The 17,272-nt window shown below is 36.3% G+C and overlaps 1 protein-coding gene across 2 annotated transcripts in view; it reads right to left on the bottom strand.

The window, feature by feature from the left end:
* The window catches only part of MFS16 (major facilitator superfamily transporter 16), a 76,406-nt gene that overhangs the window by 22,817 nt on the left and 36,317 nt on the right, over positions 1–17,272 (bottom strand). The window contains exons 6-7 of one of the 2 annotated variants that reach the window (XM_089090657.1): positions 15,565–15,711; positions 1,333–1,512 (exon numbers count right to left, since the gene is read on the bottom strand). In XM_089090657.1, coding sequence (XP_088946783.1) covers positions 1,333–1,512; positions 15,565–15,711 — 327 coding nt within the window. The remainder of the gene's footprint in view (positions 1–1,332; positions 1,513–15,564; positions 15,712–17,272) is intronic. The other variant, XM_089090658.1, reaches the window with a different exon arrangement.

The raw sequence follows: 17,272 nt of genomic DNA, 5'->3' as shown, positions 1-17,272 counted from the left end.
ATATAATAACAGAATTATAATACTTGCTGGTGAAATATGAGTTTTGAATATATCTTGGATTTATACCTTCATTCAAGAACACAACAGCACTTGGCCATGTTAGAATCTTTTCCCGAATTACTAATCATTCTTTTTTCTCGTGATCTGTAGCACAGAAAGGGAATGTAAACCTCTTTGATCATTGATCACAGTAGAGAGAACATACAGAAGCGACTTCTTTTTCCAAACATGACACACATTTCATACCGCGCGTAAATACTCTGAACCGTGTCGTCACAGCCTAGTTTAGTTGCTATAAGCTCATCGTGATGTGCACATCAGAATCGCGCGTGCGCGAAGGCGGAGTATGAATTTGTGTCACACATTTTTAATGGAGAGGATAGCCTTTGTCGCCACTATATATTCTCTTTACTGTGATCATAGATGGATCAAGATAAACTGGAAACCAACAGGTTGTCGGTGCCTTAAATGTGATTCCAGGCTAACCTGTTTATTGCCGCCATGTTTATTAATCTCTTTAGTTTAACATGATTGTGAGTCTGCTGACAGTAAAAAATAAACAGGAATCCAAAAGAACAAAATCAACTTTTTCCATGTACAAGGTTAAGCATCATAGCTAAACAAGCAATTTTGTAAACACAAATATGTATGTTAGATACCTTTATTGGAAAGTCAGTTTTTTGCTTAATTCACATTAAAAAAGTAATCCAAAAGGTTACTTGTGTTAGTAATTTGTATTAGCTATCATACATTTCAAGAACGGCAAAACCTTGATCCTCGAATTTATCTACTTCTTTTCGAGAATGATTAAAATAATTGATGTTTAGCCTGAGTCGGATAACTTTCACGATTAGTTTAGATCAATCTTAATAACTGGAATGACATGGATGGGTATCCACACAACTAATCTTTTGGTTCTGGGAACGCAAGACCCCATTGAAGCGGCAAAAAAGAAAAGAAATAATCTGAAAATGATTTTGTCCATCTTGTAGGATTTTTACTCTTGTATTCCGTGAAAAGGAAAATCAATTGTTAATGTTTTGAAGTAGAAAATTTAAATACAAGGGATCTTCATAAAACTAAAATTCGCTTTCTACCAGTATTTCACTCATTAACCACGGTTGTGACCAAGATTGTATCATTCACCTAGGTTGGACATAAAAGCAACCGACAACTAAAGTAACAAAAAGTGCAATTTCAGCTACTTAGATGAAAAAACACTTTTTTAAAGTTGACACCACTCCCCGCCTCTCCCTAAATCACTATTTTAGGGTTGGGTTCGTTTGTAATAAATTGTTCTTTATAGATTTATTTTTACGACATAAAACTCACGGGAATCCTAATAGCCTGGAGGAATCCAATAGCTTTTTGCCTTCTATATGTATGATGGGCAGATCTTAAACTTCCGTTAGAAGTACCGCTTACGGTTGTTTCTAAAGATATATCAGCTGGCAAATGTCCAATTAGATGAGCAGAAGATGCAATGCTGGACTCTCCATTATCAGAGCTATCCTAGAAGTATAAGCAAATATTATAAAATATATAGTGAAAAATAACAACTGCAATTCTACTTCATATCCTCGATAAAACATAACGTTGTTTTATGCAAAAACAGACGTCTAGCATACGACTGAATCTAGCTTTTATGGTTTCATGCGTCAGGGCAGTTCTCCGATTGTATTAAAATCCATGGGATTAAAACACAGGAGAAGAAACTGCTGAAATAGAATACCTAACAGATGACAAGGTTGATCATGTTTTAACTTTTCTCAAAGATAAAGAGTTTATAGCACGGATTTTTTGTTAATCTCATTTTCATCTGTTTTACTCTGAACGCTGCAAAAAAGTATTTCTGTGAGTCCTCCACACATCAAGTATACCAAAAATCTGTTTCTTTAAACTTTGCTGCATACAGGAAAGGTTTGTATTTTTGCATCAAGACTCGTATGTTTGAATTAAAGGATAAATGAGCCGTTCAAAAAACTCATTAATTTAACAATTTACCAAATTCAGTATTACTACTACTACTACTACTACTATTACTACTAATAACTCACTGCAGCACCAAGCTGCATGAAGTCAATACAGCTAAGCCCGCTCCTCCTCCATCCCAATCTGTTTAAGCCTCCCTATTTACACCCTCCCGGGTGAATCAATTTTTTCTTAAATTTTATCTTGCCACATCCTCCTATCCCAACTGGGGACGATCTGCTTTTCCAAAACAAAGCGACCTGCTTTTCCTGTACCCAAAACAATCCGTAGGCAATTTCTCTGGAAAAAATCTTGCAAATCTTCCTCCGTTTTTCGGAGCACCCACGCTTCAGAGCCATATTTGACCACTGTCATCATTGTAGTTTCCAATATTCTAATCTCAGTTCGCAAACTTTCCTTCCTATTCTTCCAAACGTTTTCAATGTGGAAAAACACCCTCGGCCTTGGCTATTCAACTTTTAATGTCTTCACTGTTCCCATCGTCTCTACTAACAATACAACCTAGGTACGTCAATCTTTCCACTTGATTGATCTTCTCATTACCCAAAATCACCTTTTCGTCTTCACTTATTCCTAGCCGTAGTGACTTAGTCTTCTTAACATTAATTTCCAAGCCAATTCTTGCACCCTGAACTCGCAAAACCTCAAAAAGTTCATACATTTTGCTAACACTTTCATCTGTGATGCTTAAGTCATTAGCATAATTTTAAGTCCATGAGCGTTTTACTTCCCGATTTGATTCCATGTTCTCCTATTGTCTTTGCTGTGCTCCTTAAGACAAAGTCCATACAAAATGACCAATACAAATGAGGATAGAACGCAACCCTGCTTAACTCCTGACTTAATACTAAACCAGCTATTCCCTACCTTAATCGCAGCAACGATTTTCTAATACATAGCACTAAACACTTCAATGTATTTGCCTAGTATACAATACAAGGATAAGACCCTCGCTAAAACTCTTCTATCAGTTGAATCAAAAGCGTGCTCATAATCTACAAAACAGAGGGCTAAAAGTGTTTGATGACTCAGGCCCTTCTCAATTATGAATCTAAGAATAAAATTTGGTCGACACATCCTCTACCTTTCCTAAACCCACACTGTTCTTCTCTTAAAACTTCATTTACAAAATCTCTAAGCGTAAGAAGTATCATACGAAGGAAATTGCAACCTACGGAAATCAGGCTAATGTCACTATAATTACCACACTCACTCTAATCACTTTTCTTATAGAGGAGTTTAATTAGAGTATTCCCAAAATCACTAGGCACTTCCTCTTTTTCAAAAATCATATTCACAATCTTCAATAATTGACTTCTAACCTGATAACTACCATATTTAAGAAACTTATTTACCACACTATCAGCAGCTGCAGCCGTATAATTTTTCAATTCTTTACTATCCCTAATTTTTCCTCAAAAAATTAATCTTCCTTCACATCCAAAATAGCAAAAACTTTTCCATTCTTTTCTATATCTTTTCCTGTAGCTTTATCATGGTTTAGCAAATTCTCAAAATGCTCTATTCATTTTTCTTGAACTCTTTCCTTAGCACTAATTGTGGCCCATTTCGTATCTTTAACTGGGGGTTCGTATCTTTAAGTCCATATAGGCTATTACCTCTCAATTTATGCCATCTGGGTGCATCTTTCAGATTTTTGGAAATCTTATCCATGGTCTCTACTTCAAAACTTCTCATGTTTTAATACTTTCTCTATTTTCTTTATATTCCTATTATTTTCAGATAATCTATCACTCAAATAATCCCCGTACAAGCCCCTCCTCCTCTCTTTTAAACATAAAGAATTTTCACTAATACCCTAAGACACCATCAGCGACTTCAAAAACTATTTTTCTAAAATTATTCCATCCATCTTCTACATTGTCAACTTTTAAACTCTCTAGTTTAGTATTCAACTGTTCCTGGAAAGTTTCTCTCAAATTCTGATCCTGGAGCCTACCAACATCATAGCTTCCCGGAAGGTAGTTACCCTCTTTAAATTGAGCTTTAAATTAACGCTAGACACTATTAGATGGTGATCTTTACTTTTAACATCAATAACCACACTTCTATGCACCCTAGTATCTTGTATCAATCCTGCCAGTCTTCAATTTATAATAACAAAATAAATAAGGTTAGCGGTCTTACCATCACGTAAATACCAAGTTAACTTAAAGGCCCTTCTAGGACCAAGTACTGTATTGATCATAACTAGATTGTTATACCTCCAAAATTCATAGACCAAATTTACCTAGGCTAGAATATCATCTATTCCTATTTGTACTGACCTGGGCGTTAAAATCACATAATAGAAATACCATATTTTTACCTAGAGCCCGGTCTATTTACTCCTGTAACTGTAAATAAAATTCATCTGAATCACTAGTATCTCCGTCAGTCGGTTCTACAGGGGCATATACTACTATAACTGATACCCTGAATCTTTAGTAATAAAATGAGCGATTAGTATTCTATTATTAATACCTTCCCAAGCTAAACAAGACTTAACAGCTTCCTTATTCATCATGAGCCCTACTCCCTGCCCATGCACCCTATCCTTCCTGTAAATAAATTCTATACCACATAATTTTATATTTCCTACCTCTGGGATATAAGCCTGGTTTTGTCCAAGGCAGGTATAGAGGAATGATTTAACTAGAAGGTCTATACGATCATGTATAAGAAAATTATATTTGAAATCAAAGCCAATTTTTATCATTAACTTAAAAATTTTCCAAAAAAGGTCTTTTTCGAAGAAAAGTAGAGGCATATTAAAAACAAAGAAAAGAATACGAAATGAAAAAACAGGTCTATGGCCAGTAAAGAAAAACGAAGAGAACAAAAAGCCAAACGAGTATTTCACCTGTATAAAACAAGGCGTCTTCAGAGTAAAAAAAAACAAACTAGAATCTAAAACTTAAAAAATATAAACAAAATATATATAAAACTAAAAAAAGTACTTGTATATTACATACTTTAGTTAGTCTGTTTTTACTTTTATATATATATATATATATATGTTTTGTTTATATATTTTTAGTTTCTAGTTGTTTTTTTTTCTCTACGCTGAAGACGCCTTGTTTTAATACAGGCGAAATATTCGTTAAGAGTTTTTGTTCTCCATTTTCTTTTACTGGCCATAGACCCGTTTTGTCATTTTCATATTAATTACTTCGTTTTGTCATGGCTGGCCAGTTCAGCTTTAGATCTTTTATGAGGCATGTTAAAACCTAAAACAAATAGAAACAAAGTCATATAACAACTAAAACTCAAAACAAACCAAAATTACCACAAATAAGAAAAAGTCTACTACTTTCTTACCCTCTCAAAAGATTAGAGCTGAGACGATTTGCTAAGAGCAAAATATATTTTAGAGTATAATTAGTTCTTTTTTATACAATTTATGTATTTAAAAACTATATTTTATGTATATATAAAAAAAAACTTTTTTATCATTACAACATTGAAAAATGAGAACTGCTGAGAGTTCTTGAAGTTAATATTATTATATTTATAGGAAGTAACCCTTTAAGGTTATATACAAAAGTTTGCTGATTTTGTCATTTCTCTTCAACAGCTGTTTCGCGATGCGAAATAAAAACCGCAACGCTATAGCGTTGCCTATAGTAAAGGCCATACGGCTCCAATGTTTTATTATTGTTATTTTTCCCCCAGAGGCACTTCATATGGAAGTGGTCGTCGTGGAAACTTCAAAGGGGGCTCATTCGATTGGAAATCGAGAGTTCTAGTGCCCTTTTTAATAGTCGAAAGTGATTGGAGGGCAATTAGCCCCTCCACGCCCATCATTCCCCCAAACACATCCAATCAAAATTTTGAGATAGCCATTTTGTTCAGCGTAGTCAATTTCCACATAAAAATGTGTTTTTGAAGGACACTCCCCCACAACCCTCAGAGCGAGGGTTTTAAGTTATACCCTGGGAGCATATAAGGTTTTTATAGAAGGCGTTGTCGTAGAAACTTCAAAACAGGCTCATTCGATTGGAAATTCAAAGGGCTAGTGCCCTTTTTTTATAGTCGAAAGTCATTGGAGGGCAACTAGCCCCCCCACGCCCATCATTTCCCCAAAAACATCCAATAAAAATTTTGAGATTCCCATTTTGTGCAGCGTGGTTGACTTCCAGATATAAAGAATGTTTTTGAGAAGGATACTCCCCCACACACCTTGGAGCACGGGTTTTGGTTTATGGCGTGGGGGGATATTATGTTATTAAAGAATGTGTTGCCGTAGAAACTTCAAACAAAGTTCATTCAGTTTGAAATTCAAAGGGCTTGTGCCCTTTTTAATTGTCGAAAGTGATTGGAGGGCAACTAGCCCCGCCCCCCACGCCCATCATTCCCCCAAACACATCCAATACAAATTTTGAGATGGTCATTTTGTTCAGCGTAGTTGATTTCCAGATAACAAATATGTTTTGAGGAGGACACTCCCGCACAACCCTGAGGGCAAGGGTTTTAAGTTATGTCCTGGGGGCAAATAAGGTTTTTATAGCAGGCGTTGCCATAGAAACTTCAAAAAAGGCTCATCCGATTGGAAATTCAAAGGGCTAGTGCCCTATTTAATAGTCAAAAGTGATTGGAGGGCAACTAGCCCCCCCCCCCCACGCCCATAATTCCCCCAAACACATCCAATCAAAATTTTGAGATAACCATTTTGTTCAGCGTAGTTGATTTCCAGATAGGAAATACGTTTTTGAGGAGGACACTCCACCACAACCCTCAAGGCAAGGGTTTTAAGTTATACCCTGGAGGCATATAAGGTTTTATAGAAGGCGTTGTCGAATAAACTTCAAAAAAGACTCATTTGATTGGAAATTCAAAGGGCTAGTGCCCTTTTAAATAGTCAAAAGGGATTTGAGGGCAACTAAACCCCCTCTCATACCCACCTTTTCCCCAAACACATTCAATCAGAATTTTCAGATAACCATTTTATTAAACGTAGTTTTAAGTTCTGGAAATTAGGTCTTTGACGATAACAACTCCCTCACAGCCCTCAGGGCAAGGGTTGTAAGTTATGCCCTGGGGGCATATAAGGTTTTGAATAGACAACGTTGTATAGAAACTTCAGAAAAGGCTCATTCGATTGGAAATTTAAATAGCTAGTTCCTTTTTTAAGAGTTGAAAGTGATTCTAAGGCAGCCGACACCCTCTCCACTCCCACCATTTCCCCAAACAAATTCAATCAAAGTTTTGATATAGCCATTTTGTTCAACGTAGTTGAAAGTTCTGGAAATTATTTGTTTGAGGAGAACATTCACCCCAAAGTCTTCAGGGGCAAGGGTTATAAGTTATGCCCTATGGGCATATATGCTTCTTATGGAAGGAATATTCGTATAAACTTCAGAGAGGGCTCATTTGATTGGAAATTGAAAGTTCTAGGTCACTTTTTAAGCGTCAAAAGATATTGGAGGGTAACCAGCCCCCCCCAAATGCATCCAATAAAAACTTTAAGATAGCTATTTTGTTAAAAATAGTTCAAAGATCATATAACAAAAATTTCCGGTGTCAACGCAACCCACCAGGGCCCGGGGGCAGGCGTTGTAAGTTATGCCCTGGGGGATGCTCGTATTAACTTCAAAGAGGGAACCTTTGATTGGAAATTGAAAGTTCTAGTTCACTTTTTAAGAGAGAAAAGAGATTGGAGGGCACCTAGCCCTCCTCCTCCACGCCCTTTTTTCCTCAAACCCATCCGATAAGAACTTTGAGATAGTTTTGTTTTAAATAGTTCAAAGATCATATAACGAAAACTCAGGGGTCAACACAGCCCCCTCAGGGCCCGAGGGAAGGTGTTGTAAGTTATGCCCTTGGGGAATATATGGTTCTTATTGAAGGGATGCTCGTAAAAAATTCAGAGATGGCTCATTTGATTGGAAATTAAGAGTTCTAGTTAAGTTTTTTAGAGTCAAAAGAGATTGGAGGTCAACTATCCCCCCCACGCCCCTTCTTCCCCAAATGCATCCAATAAATATTTTGAGATAGCACTTAAGTTAGAAATTTCTCAAAAGTCAGATAAAGAAAAACTCAGGTGTCGTCACAACCCCCCAGGGCCCGGGGGCAGGCGTTGTAAGTTATGCCCTGGGGCATATATTGTGCGTATGAAAGGGATTCTCGTATAAACTTCATAGAGGGCTCATTTGATTGGATATTGCAAGTTCAAGCTCACTTTTTAATAGTCAAAAGAGATCCGAGGGAAGCTAGCCCCCCCCCCCCCACGCCTTCTTTTTCAAAACCCATCTGATGAAAATTTTGAGATAGACATCTTATTAAAAAAAATAGTTCAAAGGTCGGATAAGAAAAATACCGGTGTCAATACAAAACCCCAGGGCACAGGGGAAGGCGTTCTAAGTTATGCCCTAAGGGCATGTATGGTTCTTATGAAAGGGATGCTCGTATAAATTACATAGAGGGCTCATTTGATTGGAAATTGAAAGTTCTCATTCACTTTTTAAGAGTCAAGAGTTAAACTAGCCCCCCCACGCTCTTTTTTTCCCCAAACCCGTACGCTAAAAATTTTGACATAGCCAGTGTTTTGGGAATTTTCCAAAAATTATATAACAAAGACGCCCCCCAGTGCCCAGGAGTAATGCTATGTAAGTGCTGTCCTAGGGGCGTATATGGTTCTTATGAAAGGGATGCTCGTATAAACTTCAGAAGGGGCTCATTTGATTGGAAATTGAAAGTTCAAGTTCAATTTTTAAGAGTACAAAAGATATCCGAGGGCAACTAGCCCCTCCCGAAACACCTTTTTTCCCCAAGCCCATCCGATAAAAATTTTATCATAACCATTTCATTAAAAATAGTTCAAAGGTCAGATGAGAAAAATTCCTGTGTCGACAGAACCCGCCAGGGCCCGGAGTCAGGCGTTATGAATTATGTTCTAGGGGCATCAGCAGCTTTTATTAAAGAAATGCTCGTATAAAACCTGGGGAGGGCTTGCATAATTGGATCCTGGCACTTGTTGGCTGCTTTTTATAAGTCGGTATAGGTTAGAGAACCATTAGCCCCCCTCCTCCTCCATACCCGCTGGACATACACTGCACAATTTGAGATAGACATTTTGTTTAAAATAGTTCAAAGTTCCGATAACAACAAAAAACTCCGGGGTCGACACAGCCCACCAGGGCCCGGGGGTAGGCGTTATAATTCATGCCCTGGGGGCATATATGGTTGTTATGAAAGGGATGCTCGTATAAACTTCCTAGAGGGCTCATTTGATTGGAAATTGATAGTTGCAATTCATTTTTTAAGAGTAAAAAAAGATTGGGGGGCAGCTAGCCTCCCCCCACACTCCATTTATTTTTTCCCAGAGGCACTTCATATAGAAGGGGTCGTCGTTTAAACTTCAAAGGAGGCTCATTCAATTGGAAATCGTGAGTCCTATTGTCCTTTTGAAGAGTTAGAAATTATCGGGAGGCAACTGCCCCTCCAAGCTTTTTTTCTCCAAATACATCAAATAAAAATTTGGAGTAGCCATTTTTTAGAAATAGTCAAAAGATTATATAAAAAAAACTCCTTTATATATGGCCATTTAGTTAAACATAGTTCAAAGATCAGATAAGAAAAATTCTTGTGTCGACACCCCCCCCCCCAGGGCCTGGGCAGGCGTTGTAGGTATTGCTCTGGGGGCATATATGGTTCTTATGGAAGGGAAGCGCGGATAAACTTCAGAGTGTTCATTTGACTGGAAATTTAAAGTTGTTGTTCATTTTCTGAAAAAAGATCGGAGGGCAACTAGCCCCTCCGCCTCCACGTCTTTGGGTGTATCGGATGGATAAACCCATCCGATAAAAATTTGAGGTGACCATTTTGTAAAAAATAGTTCAACCATCAGATATTAAAACTGTGGGGTTGACACACCCCTCAGGGCCCAGGGACAGGGGTTGTAAGTTATACTCTCGAAATGTATATGGTTCTTATATAAGTGATAATCGTATAGACTTCAGAGAGGGCTCATTTGATTGAAAATAGAAAGTTCTAGTTCACTTTTAAGATTCGAAAGAGACCGAAGCTTAATCAATTCCCCCACGCCCCTTTTCCCCAAACCCATCCGATAAAAATTTTGAGATGGCAATTTTGTTAAAAATAGTTCAAACATCAGATAATAAAAACCCCGAGGTTGACACAAGCCCATTTTTTCCCTTTGATATTGTTACTTTGATGAATATTTGTTTTTTTTAAATTGATCTTGAAATAAGGAATTATTAAAAACTTGAAATTTTTTGCTATCAAAAATGAACAAAAATGAATTTAAAAAATACTTTCCAAAAATATAATTTTTCCAAAGAAAAGTAAAGTCCATTTTAAAATTAAACTCAGCAGATAAAAATACCTGTTAAAATTCAAACTCAAAACGACCGGAAATTACTATCAAAGAATGAATGAAACCCAAAAACGAACAGAAATTAAATAAACAAACATAGCAAAAACATACAACAAGTAATAATATAAATGAATAAATATGTCTTAAAGCGAGTAATCCTTAGATTGAATATGAATATCAAGCTTAAAACGAAAAAAAATATTAGCCTATTGAAGCATAAATGAAACTTAAAACGAACAGAAGTTAAATAAACAATCAATGCAAACAAACATACAATAGATATTAATGTAAATTAATAAATAAATCTTAAAAGGAGTGAAACTTAAATTGAATATGCAAATCAAGCTTGAAACGAACAAAAATCGCCACAAACAAGAGTTTGGGTATGACCTCCTTCTCTCACTGTAAAAGTCTAAAACCTACTGCGTCATTGGCGCTTTACTGAAAACTATATGCCTCTTGAACAGTCTTGGAAAGTATAAACAACATCAAATTGAATATTTGATGTATAATGATATTAATTGTTGAACCATCCATCAGTTTAAGAATTTATTTCCCTGTAACTTTATTTGTATTTTCAATGCTGTAAGAACTGGAAAAGAAAATATTTGTAATATAATCCGTTTTCAGTTAAGCACCAATGACGCAGTAGGCTTTTGGTTTTTATTTACAGTTAGGATAGGAGGCAGTAACACTTGTTTGTAGGGAAACTATATTCGTCTTTAGCAACTTTAAAAAGAGCTAATAAATTAAACTGAATATTTGATGTATAATGATATTAATTGCTGAAAGCTCTTCAGTACAAAATTTTACTATAATTTGAATGTTTATTTTCAATATTAAGTACAAAAGAGAATATTTGACATAAAATTGGTTTTCAGTAAAGCGCTAATGACGCAGTAGGTTTTAGACTTTTACAGTGAAAGAAGGAGGTCATACCCAAACTCTTTTTTGTGGTGATTTTTGTTCGTTTCCATCTTGATTTGCATATTTAAGTTTCACCCGTCTTAAGATTTATTTATTAATTTACATTAATATCTATTGTATGTTTGTTTGCTTTGATTGTTTATTTAATTTCTGTTCGTTTTAAGTTTCATTTGTAATTCAATAGGAAAATATTTTTTTCGTCTTAAGCTTGATTTTCATATTCAATCTAAGCATTATTCGCTTTAAGATCTATTTATTCATTTATATCATTACTTGTAGTATGTTTTTGCTATGATTGTTTATTTAATTTCTGTTCGTTTTGCGTTTCATTTATTCTTTAATAGTAATTTCTAGTCTTCTTGAGTTTGAATTTTACAAGGTATTTGTATCTGCTGAGCTTAAGTTTAAAATGGCCTTTACTTTGAAAAACTTGTTTTTCGGAAAGTTTTTTTTTAATTAATATTTGGAAAGGACGTTGGATGGTAGATCGGACGATGTGTTTATCTTTCAGCAAGCAAATTAATAAGAACTTCTTACCGCCAAATGTCGAATCTAATCAGCACTGATTAAAATTTATTTCAAGGCTCGTCATAGATTTCTGCAAACAAGTCCTCAAGTGCTGCACACGCCTTGTTAAAACAAGAGCTAAAATGTGGTTTAGCTGCACGGGGTTCAATTGAATATGGGTAAAGTTGCGCGGTTTTTGAGTTGCACGAGGGTTGGGTGTAATTGGGCTGAAGTGCATGGTGCTGAATTGAATGGGGTTGAGTTAAACACACACCAAGAATAAGGCATATTTACCGATAGGTTTTCAACCAAATGCAATTCCATTTTTGCGGTTTGGATTGCTACTGCATGTATATTCTGGTCCTTTAAATATTTCACTGTAAAATAAAAAGAAACAGCTGCGTGCGAGGCCGCATCCACGGGGTGATGCATATAAACAAATTTTTAATGTGTTTTTGTTTATGTTTTTTGTACCCCTCCCCCTCCCCTCCCAACAAAATCCTGGATACCGGTCTGATTGTGTGAACTAAATTTTAGTATTATGTATCAACAATGATAGGTATCCCACTTTCCTTTTTTTTTAATTCATCATATCGGTAGCAATGCCACTATTTCTTTTTTCGACTCCAGATACCTTCTTTCTTTTAGAACAGCTAATTTGACACTCACTTCTACAAAAAAAAGAAGAAAATCAACTGACTTCTGGTTGGTTGAATTGATTCATGTAACAAGTAAATAGGCAAAATAGGTCAAAGCAATATAAAGCTACAGTGATAATTGTATTATCAATATTATTTCCAACTTTTTGGACGATGCAGAACCCTTGAGAATACGCATAAAACCATATACAAGAGGCAAGGATGAAAAATTAATTGAAATACTACTTCAATTTTTACAAGCAGCAAATTAAAGAAGATTGATATGCATCAATTTAGAATTTTGAAGCTTTATTCCTAACATCACCTAATTTAAGCGTGAATACTACATCATATAACTGACATAATTTAAATTACCTGTCTGACGGACTCACAAGATAACAAAAAGAGGAAAAAGAAAAAAGGCGAGGAATGGTTTGCTTTGGATGAATATAAGACTGGCACCATTAAATTTTTTAGAAAATAAAGAAAACTACACTTTTATGTCTAAAAAAAAAGATAGCCCATGAGGTATTAAACATGTTTCTAATCGGAAAATAAGATTTGTAATTGCGTATTGATCTTACAAAATAAGACAGAACAGGGAGCCTGAGATCGCAAAAGCTATATTTCTGGGCTTGGTCAACATAAATACATAAAGGCCCAAAAAATAGGCTGCTTTTTTACCCTCACTCAAGAAAATGTATACCCCCGTCCCATAGGGACAGGCCTTAAGTGCAGCTTTGTTTATATAGCATTCCCCGCTATATTGACATTTGATTACTAAGTGGTTCTACTTCCAGCATCATAATTTCTATCCTATAGGACAAGGCCGTATCAAGGGGTGGGGGTTTCACCCCCCCCCCGAAATGTTTATCCGACTCGTAAAACGGTAACGAAAATGAATATAAACAACTTATTAAAGCGGTTTTTTAGTTTTTTTGAACCTCCCCCCCCCCCCCCCCAAAGAAAATCCTTCTGCCAAATCCCAAAAAAGACGCCCCCACTCCCTAAAAAAATCCTGGATAAGGCCCTGCTAGAGGACATGGCCAAGAAATTCCGATTAGCAAATTTGTATTGGCTAATCTTTGACTCGCGCAAATTATATAAAAATTATAATAGTGAAAATTGGACAAAAATATTAATTGACAAGATGATCTCGTTTTTTTGTGTCTTCAAATTATTTTGGTTAAACTGTTATTAGCCTTAAAATGTTTGATGTTGTAAATAGAAAAGCTTCCCAAATCGTGCGAAAGCCACAAATTACATCTTTCTTTCTTGTTTAAAAATAAGAGATTAGACGACCAATACACAGAAAAAACTTCTTTTCCCACCAAGCTTCAAAACTATGAGTTTCTTTTTCTTAGTTTATATCGATTTTTTTATCATTACCTACTTGAATCGAATGTTCAGACACAAAAAGAGTCTAATGAGACGTCATATACTGTCCCCACAAGCCCCCCTTCCCAACACTGGCAGATCCAGGACCCCAAATTTTTCTGGTGCCCTCATCCATTGTTCTTTTTTTCTGTTTTTCACTTTTTTAAATAAATTTGTCAATTAATGGCACCATTTTCAAATTGCCCCCCCCCAACCAAGATTTTGCTTATTGGCACCCTTGCCACACTTGACCCCCCATAATTTTGCTTATTGGCACCCTTGCCACACTGCCCCCCCCCAAGATTGTGCTCTTGATCCGCCCTTGCTTCCCAGACATCATTACCTCTGTGTCGAAAACCCTCTTGTATTCCCAGTTATTTCAGATCCGGGTTTAAAAAAAAAGAAGAGGTCCGTCAAGAGTATGTCTGTTTCAGTTCATGTAGATTGAAAACTGACAAAGTCAAGGCGTATCCAGGAAGGGGGTGTTACAGGGTTTTAACACTCCCTCCCGCGATATTAGTGTCCGACTCATGAAAACAACAAAAACACATTTCTTTTTTGTAATTCCCCTCCCCCTGGGCAAAAATCCCGAATACGCTATCCAGATAAGTATAAAGAATTTTATCCTGACCTTCCTGTTTACTATGGTATTCCTCAAAATATTCATTAGGGCCCACTTGTGAACCTGTTAACTAATAATGGCTTTGGTAATGTCCTATGCAGTCCGTGAATATATGTGGATGATTCGTCAATTTTGAAAATCTTCTACAATAATGTCATAATTGCTCTCCTCCTCCCGCCAGAAATACTACTAAGTTTCCTTTCCGCTTTATGACGACTGAGCACATACTGAAGTGACGATTTACGATCTTGTTGTTTAGTGATTCGTAGTTTGACAATAGAAACAAAAAAGACAATTTTGGCCTATGATAGTTACTTAGAAATGAAATTTATCTCAGTCCTAATTTCTTAGCACAGCTTTGTTCTGGTTTCAATTAAAGCTATTTCTTATAAATTCCACTCGGGCTTCACTGCTTTATGCCGCCTATGGAATATCCATTTCCCTTAGACCTTTCTTATGTCCTCCTCCCGTGGCACTTGAGGACTTCGTGCTTTTTTCGACTCCAGGCGCATTATCCCAAAGCACATTTTTGGCTACTTATTTATACACCCTCCGTAAAGTAACCTAAAAATCCATCTTAACCTGTTTTTTTTCGTTACGGCCAGAGACAGCAGAATCGAACAAAATTTTCGTATAGGTTAATGTTTAACATACAGCTGTCAAACGATTACCTAAACGCAGACACTTAGGAAGAAACTTTTTCAAATAGAGTCCAATAATAAGAAAAATGTCGCTGGAGGGTTTGTGAATGCCAAGGAAATTTAGGATATCGTGGGGAGGGAGGGGAATCCATGCACTAATACCCACCTCCTCCGTGTGCTCCAGTCTAAAAGCAGCCCCAGATATTATTTTGACCCATATTTGTTTTTGAATGTTAATGAATTAAACGTTTTTTAACACAGGAACTCAATGAATTAATGGGATGTCTAAAGATTTGAAAACCCGACCAAGTGATAGAATTGCATATTCTGATGACATATATTTCTCCATAATGTTTATGTAACAGCAATATTGGCCTTATTTTGACTCTTATCGACTCTTTTTAATGTTAATGAAATAATGGCACCTAATGATCTTGCAGGTGATTAAAATAAGGGCACGATTACAATAAAAAAAAGGGTCAAATCTTGGTGAATCAATACTACATTGTCAAGCCTAATTACCGATACTTGTCCAGCTGCACCGTAAGTGTCATCACCTACCGCTGAGAGGAGGGCTTCCTTTTCATTATCACCATCACTACGTCTGCTCCCACGTCGTCCTCCATAGTGTTGTTTCTCCAATCTTGGCCGCTCTGCAGGCGAATATATCTGAATATTGGAAACAATGTTAGAGCAACTACACTAGCATCAAGGCTACTCCATAAAGCCAATGATATACTACTTGCGTACTTAACCATTATTCGGGTTACTCAAAGAAAATACATCAAGTGGCATTCTAATTACAAAATACACTACAAAAACTCTAGAAGAAGAGGGTTGAATCAGAAAATAACAAAGACTAATTTTAAATGATAGATATAAAATCCAAAAAGTTACAAGAACAGAAATACATTCTACATTAGCTTTTCCCTCGGTTGGAATGTAGGCAAAAGTTTACAAGGCACAAAATTACGAGACTTAAATTTTATGAAAATATAATATAAAACAAAGGCAGGGATCAACCCACACAAGAAGGGGGATTGAAACTTGCCTGACCAGAGACCCCACCCGAAAACCAATCATGTGAAAGAAAATATGCTGTGTGTTGGGAATATACTATTGGTTCTGCTATTCCTACAAACTTATTTGCTGCGTAAATACGAGATACGCTTAAAATTTAGCATGTTTTCATTTGTAAACAGCTAATATTTTGAGTTAGGCCCAATTAAGAACATATTTCTGGGTTTTACGTAGGTTATTCTACTAGTGAATCAACAAGCGTTACAATAAAAGTGACAGAAATATATGCTGATAAAAACGGATACATATATCCATGCCTATGAACTCCGAGAGTAGATTCTTGGACGACAAATTTTGGAATATCCACTATTATTCTACACACTGTAAGACCATAACATATAATAATATGCATAAAATAGAAGGCGCTTACATAAATTAGACACAACAGGATCAAACTTAAGACGCGATGCCTCGTATATGAGCAACTATATGGATATGTCCAGACCAAGGGATCTTATGTTTCGGAAAAAATCCAAACGTGTAGCTGAGTAACGATGATCAATATGTTATGCTTCCTTTGAATTTGCCCATAAATTATGATAAGTATTTTTGTTTTCCATCTAGCTGCACTATGTAAACTTGGTCCCACTCCCCAGCCTTATCAAGGGGGGGGGGGGGTTTGACCCCCCCCGGAAATATTTGTCTGACTCGTAAAAACGTAACAAAAGTGGACATAAACAAATTTTGTATGCGTTTTTGAGTTTTTTTGTGTAAACACCCCCCCCCAAAAAAAACAATTTTTTTCAGTAGAACCCACTCCGAAAAAAACTCCTGGGTGCGGCCTTGCCCCTACTCTCTATGAAAAAAAAGAAAGAAAAAACACACACACAAAGCTACTAGTATAACCAGAATATAACAGCCCACCAGCAAAATTTACCTCGCTTGGGACGATAGCACGAGGTTTGGGCCACGACTGCGCAGGCTACTTTGATTCGAATTTATAATGGAAATTATTATCTTTTTTTCACCATGTAAGATTTTAAACAAAAGGATTTATGTCACATAAAAGTCACACACTGACTGATTAGATTTAAGGTCAACAAGACATATGACAAAAGAAGTTTTTCTGTACCATCACAAAGAAAAAAACTGACTGATACACAAGATTGCCAAACAATACACATTCAAAAAAGACCTCTGTAGTTGCTCT

Source organism: Artemia sp. Qi Xiang Cuo, chromosome 6 (genome assembly GCF_049724085.1).
Source record: "Artemia sp. Qi Xiang Cuo chromosome 6, ASM4972408v1, whole genome shotgun sequence".
Lineage (NCBI taxonomy): Eukaryota > Metazoa > Arthropoda > Branchiopoda > Anostraca > Artemiidae > Artemia > Artemia sp. Qi Xiang Cuo.
The sequence above is the reverse complement of the archived record's forward strand: the minus strand, read 5'-3'. Positions and strand labels throughout refer to the sequence as shown.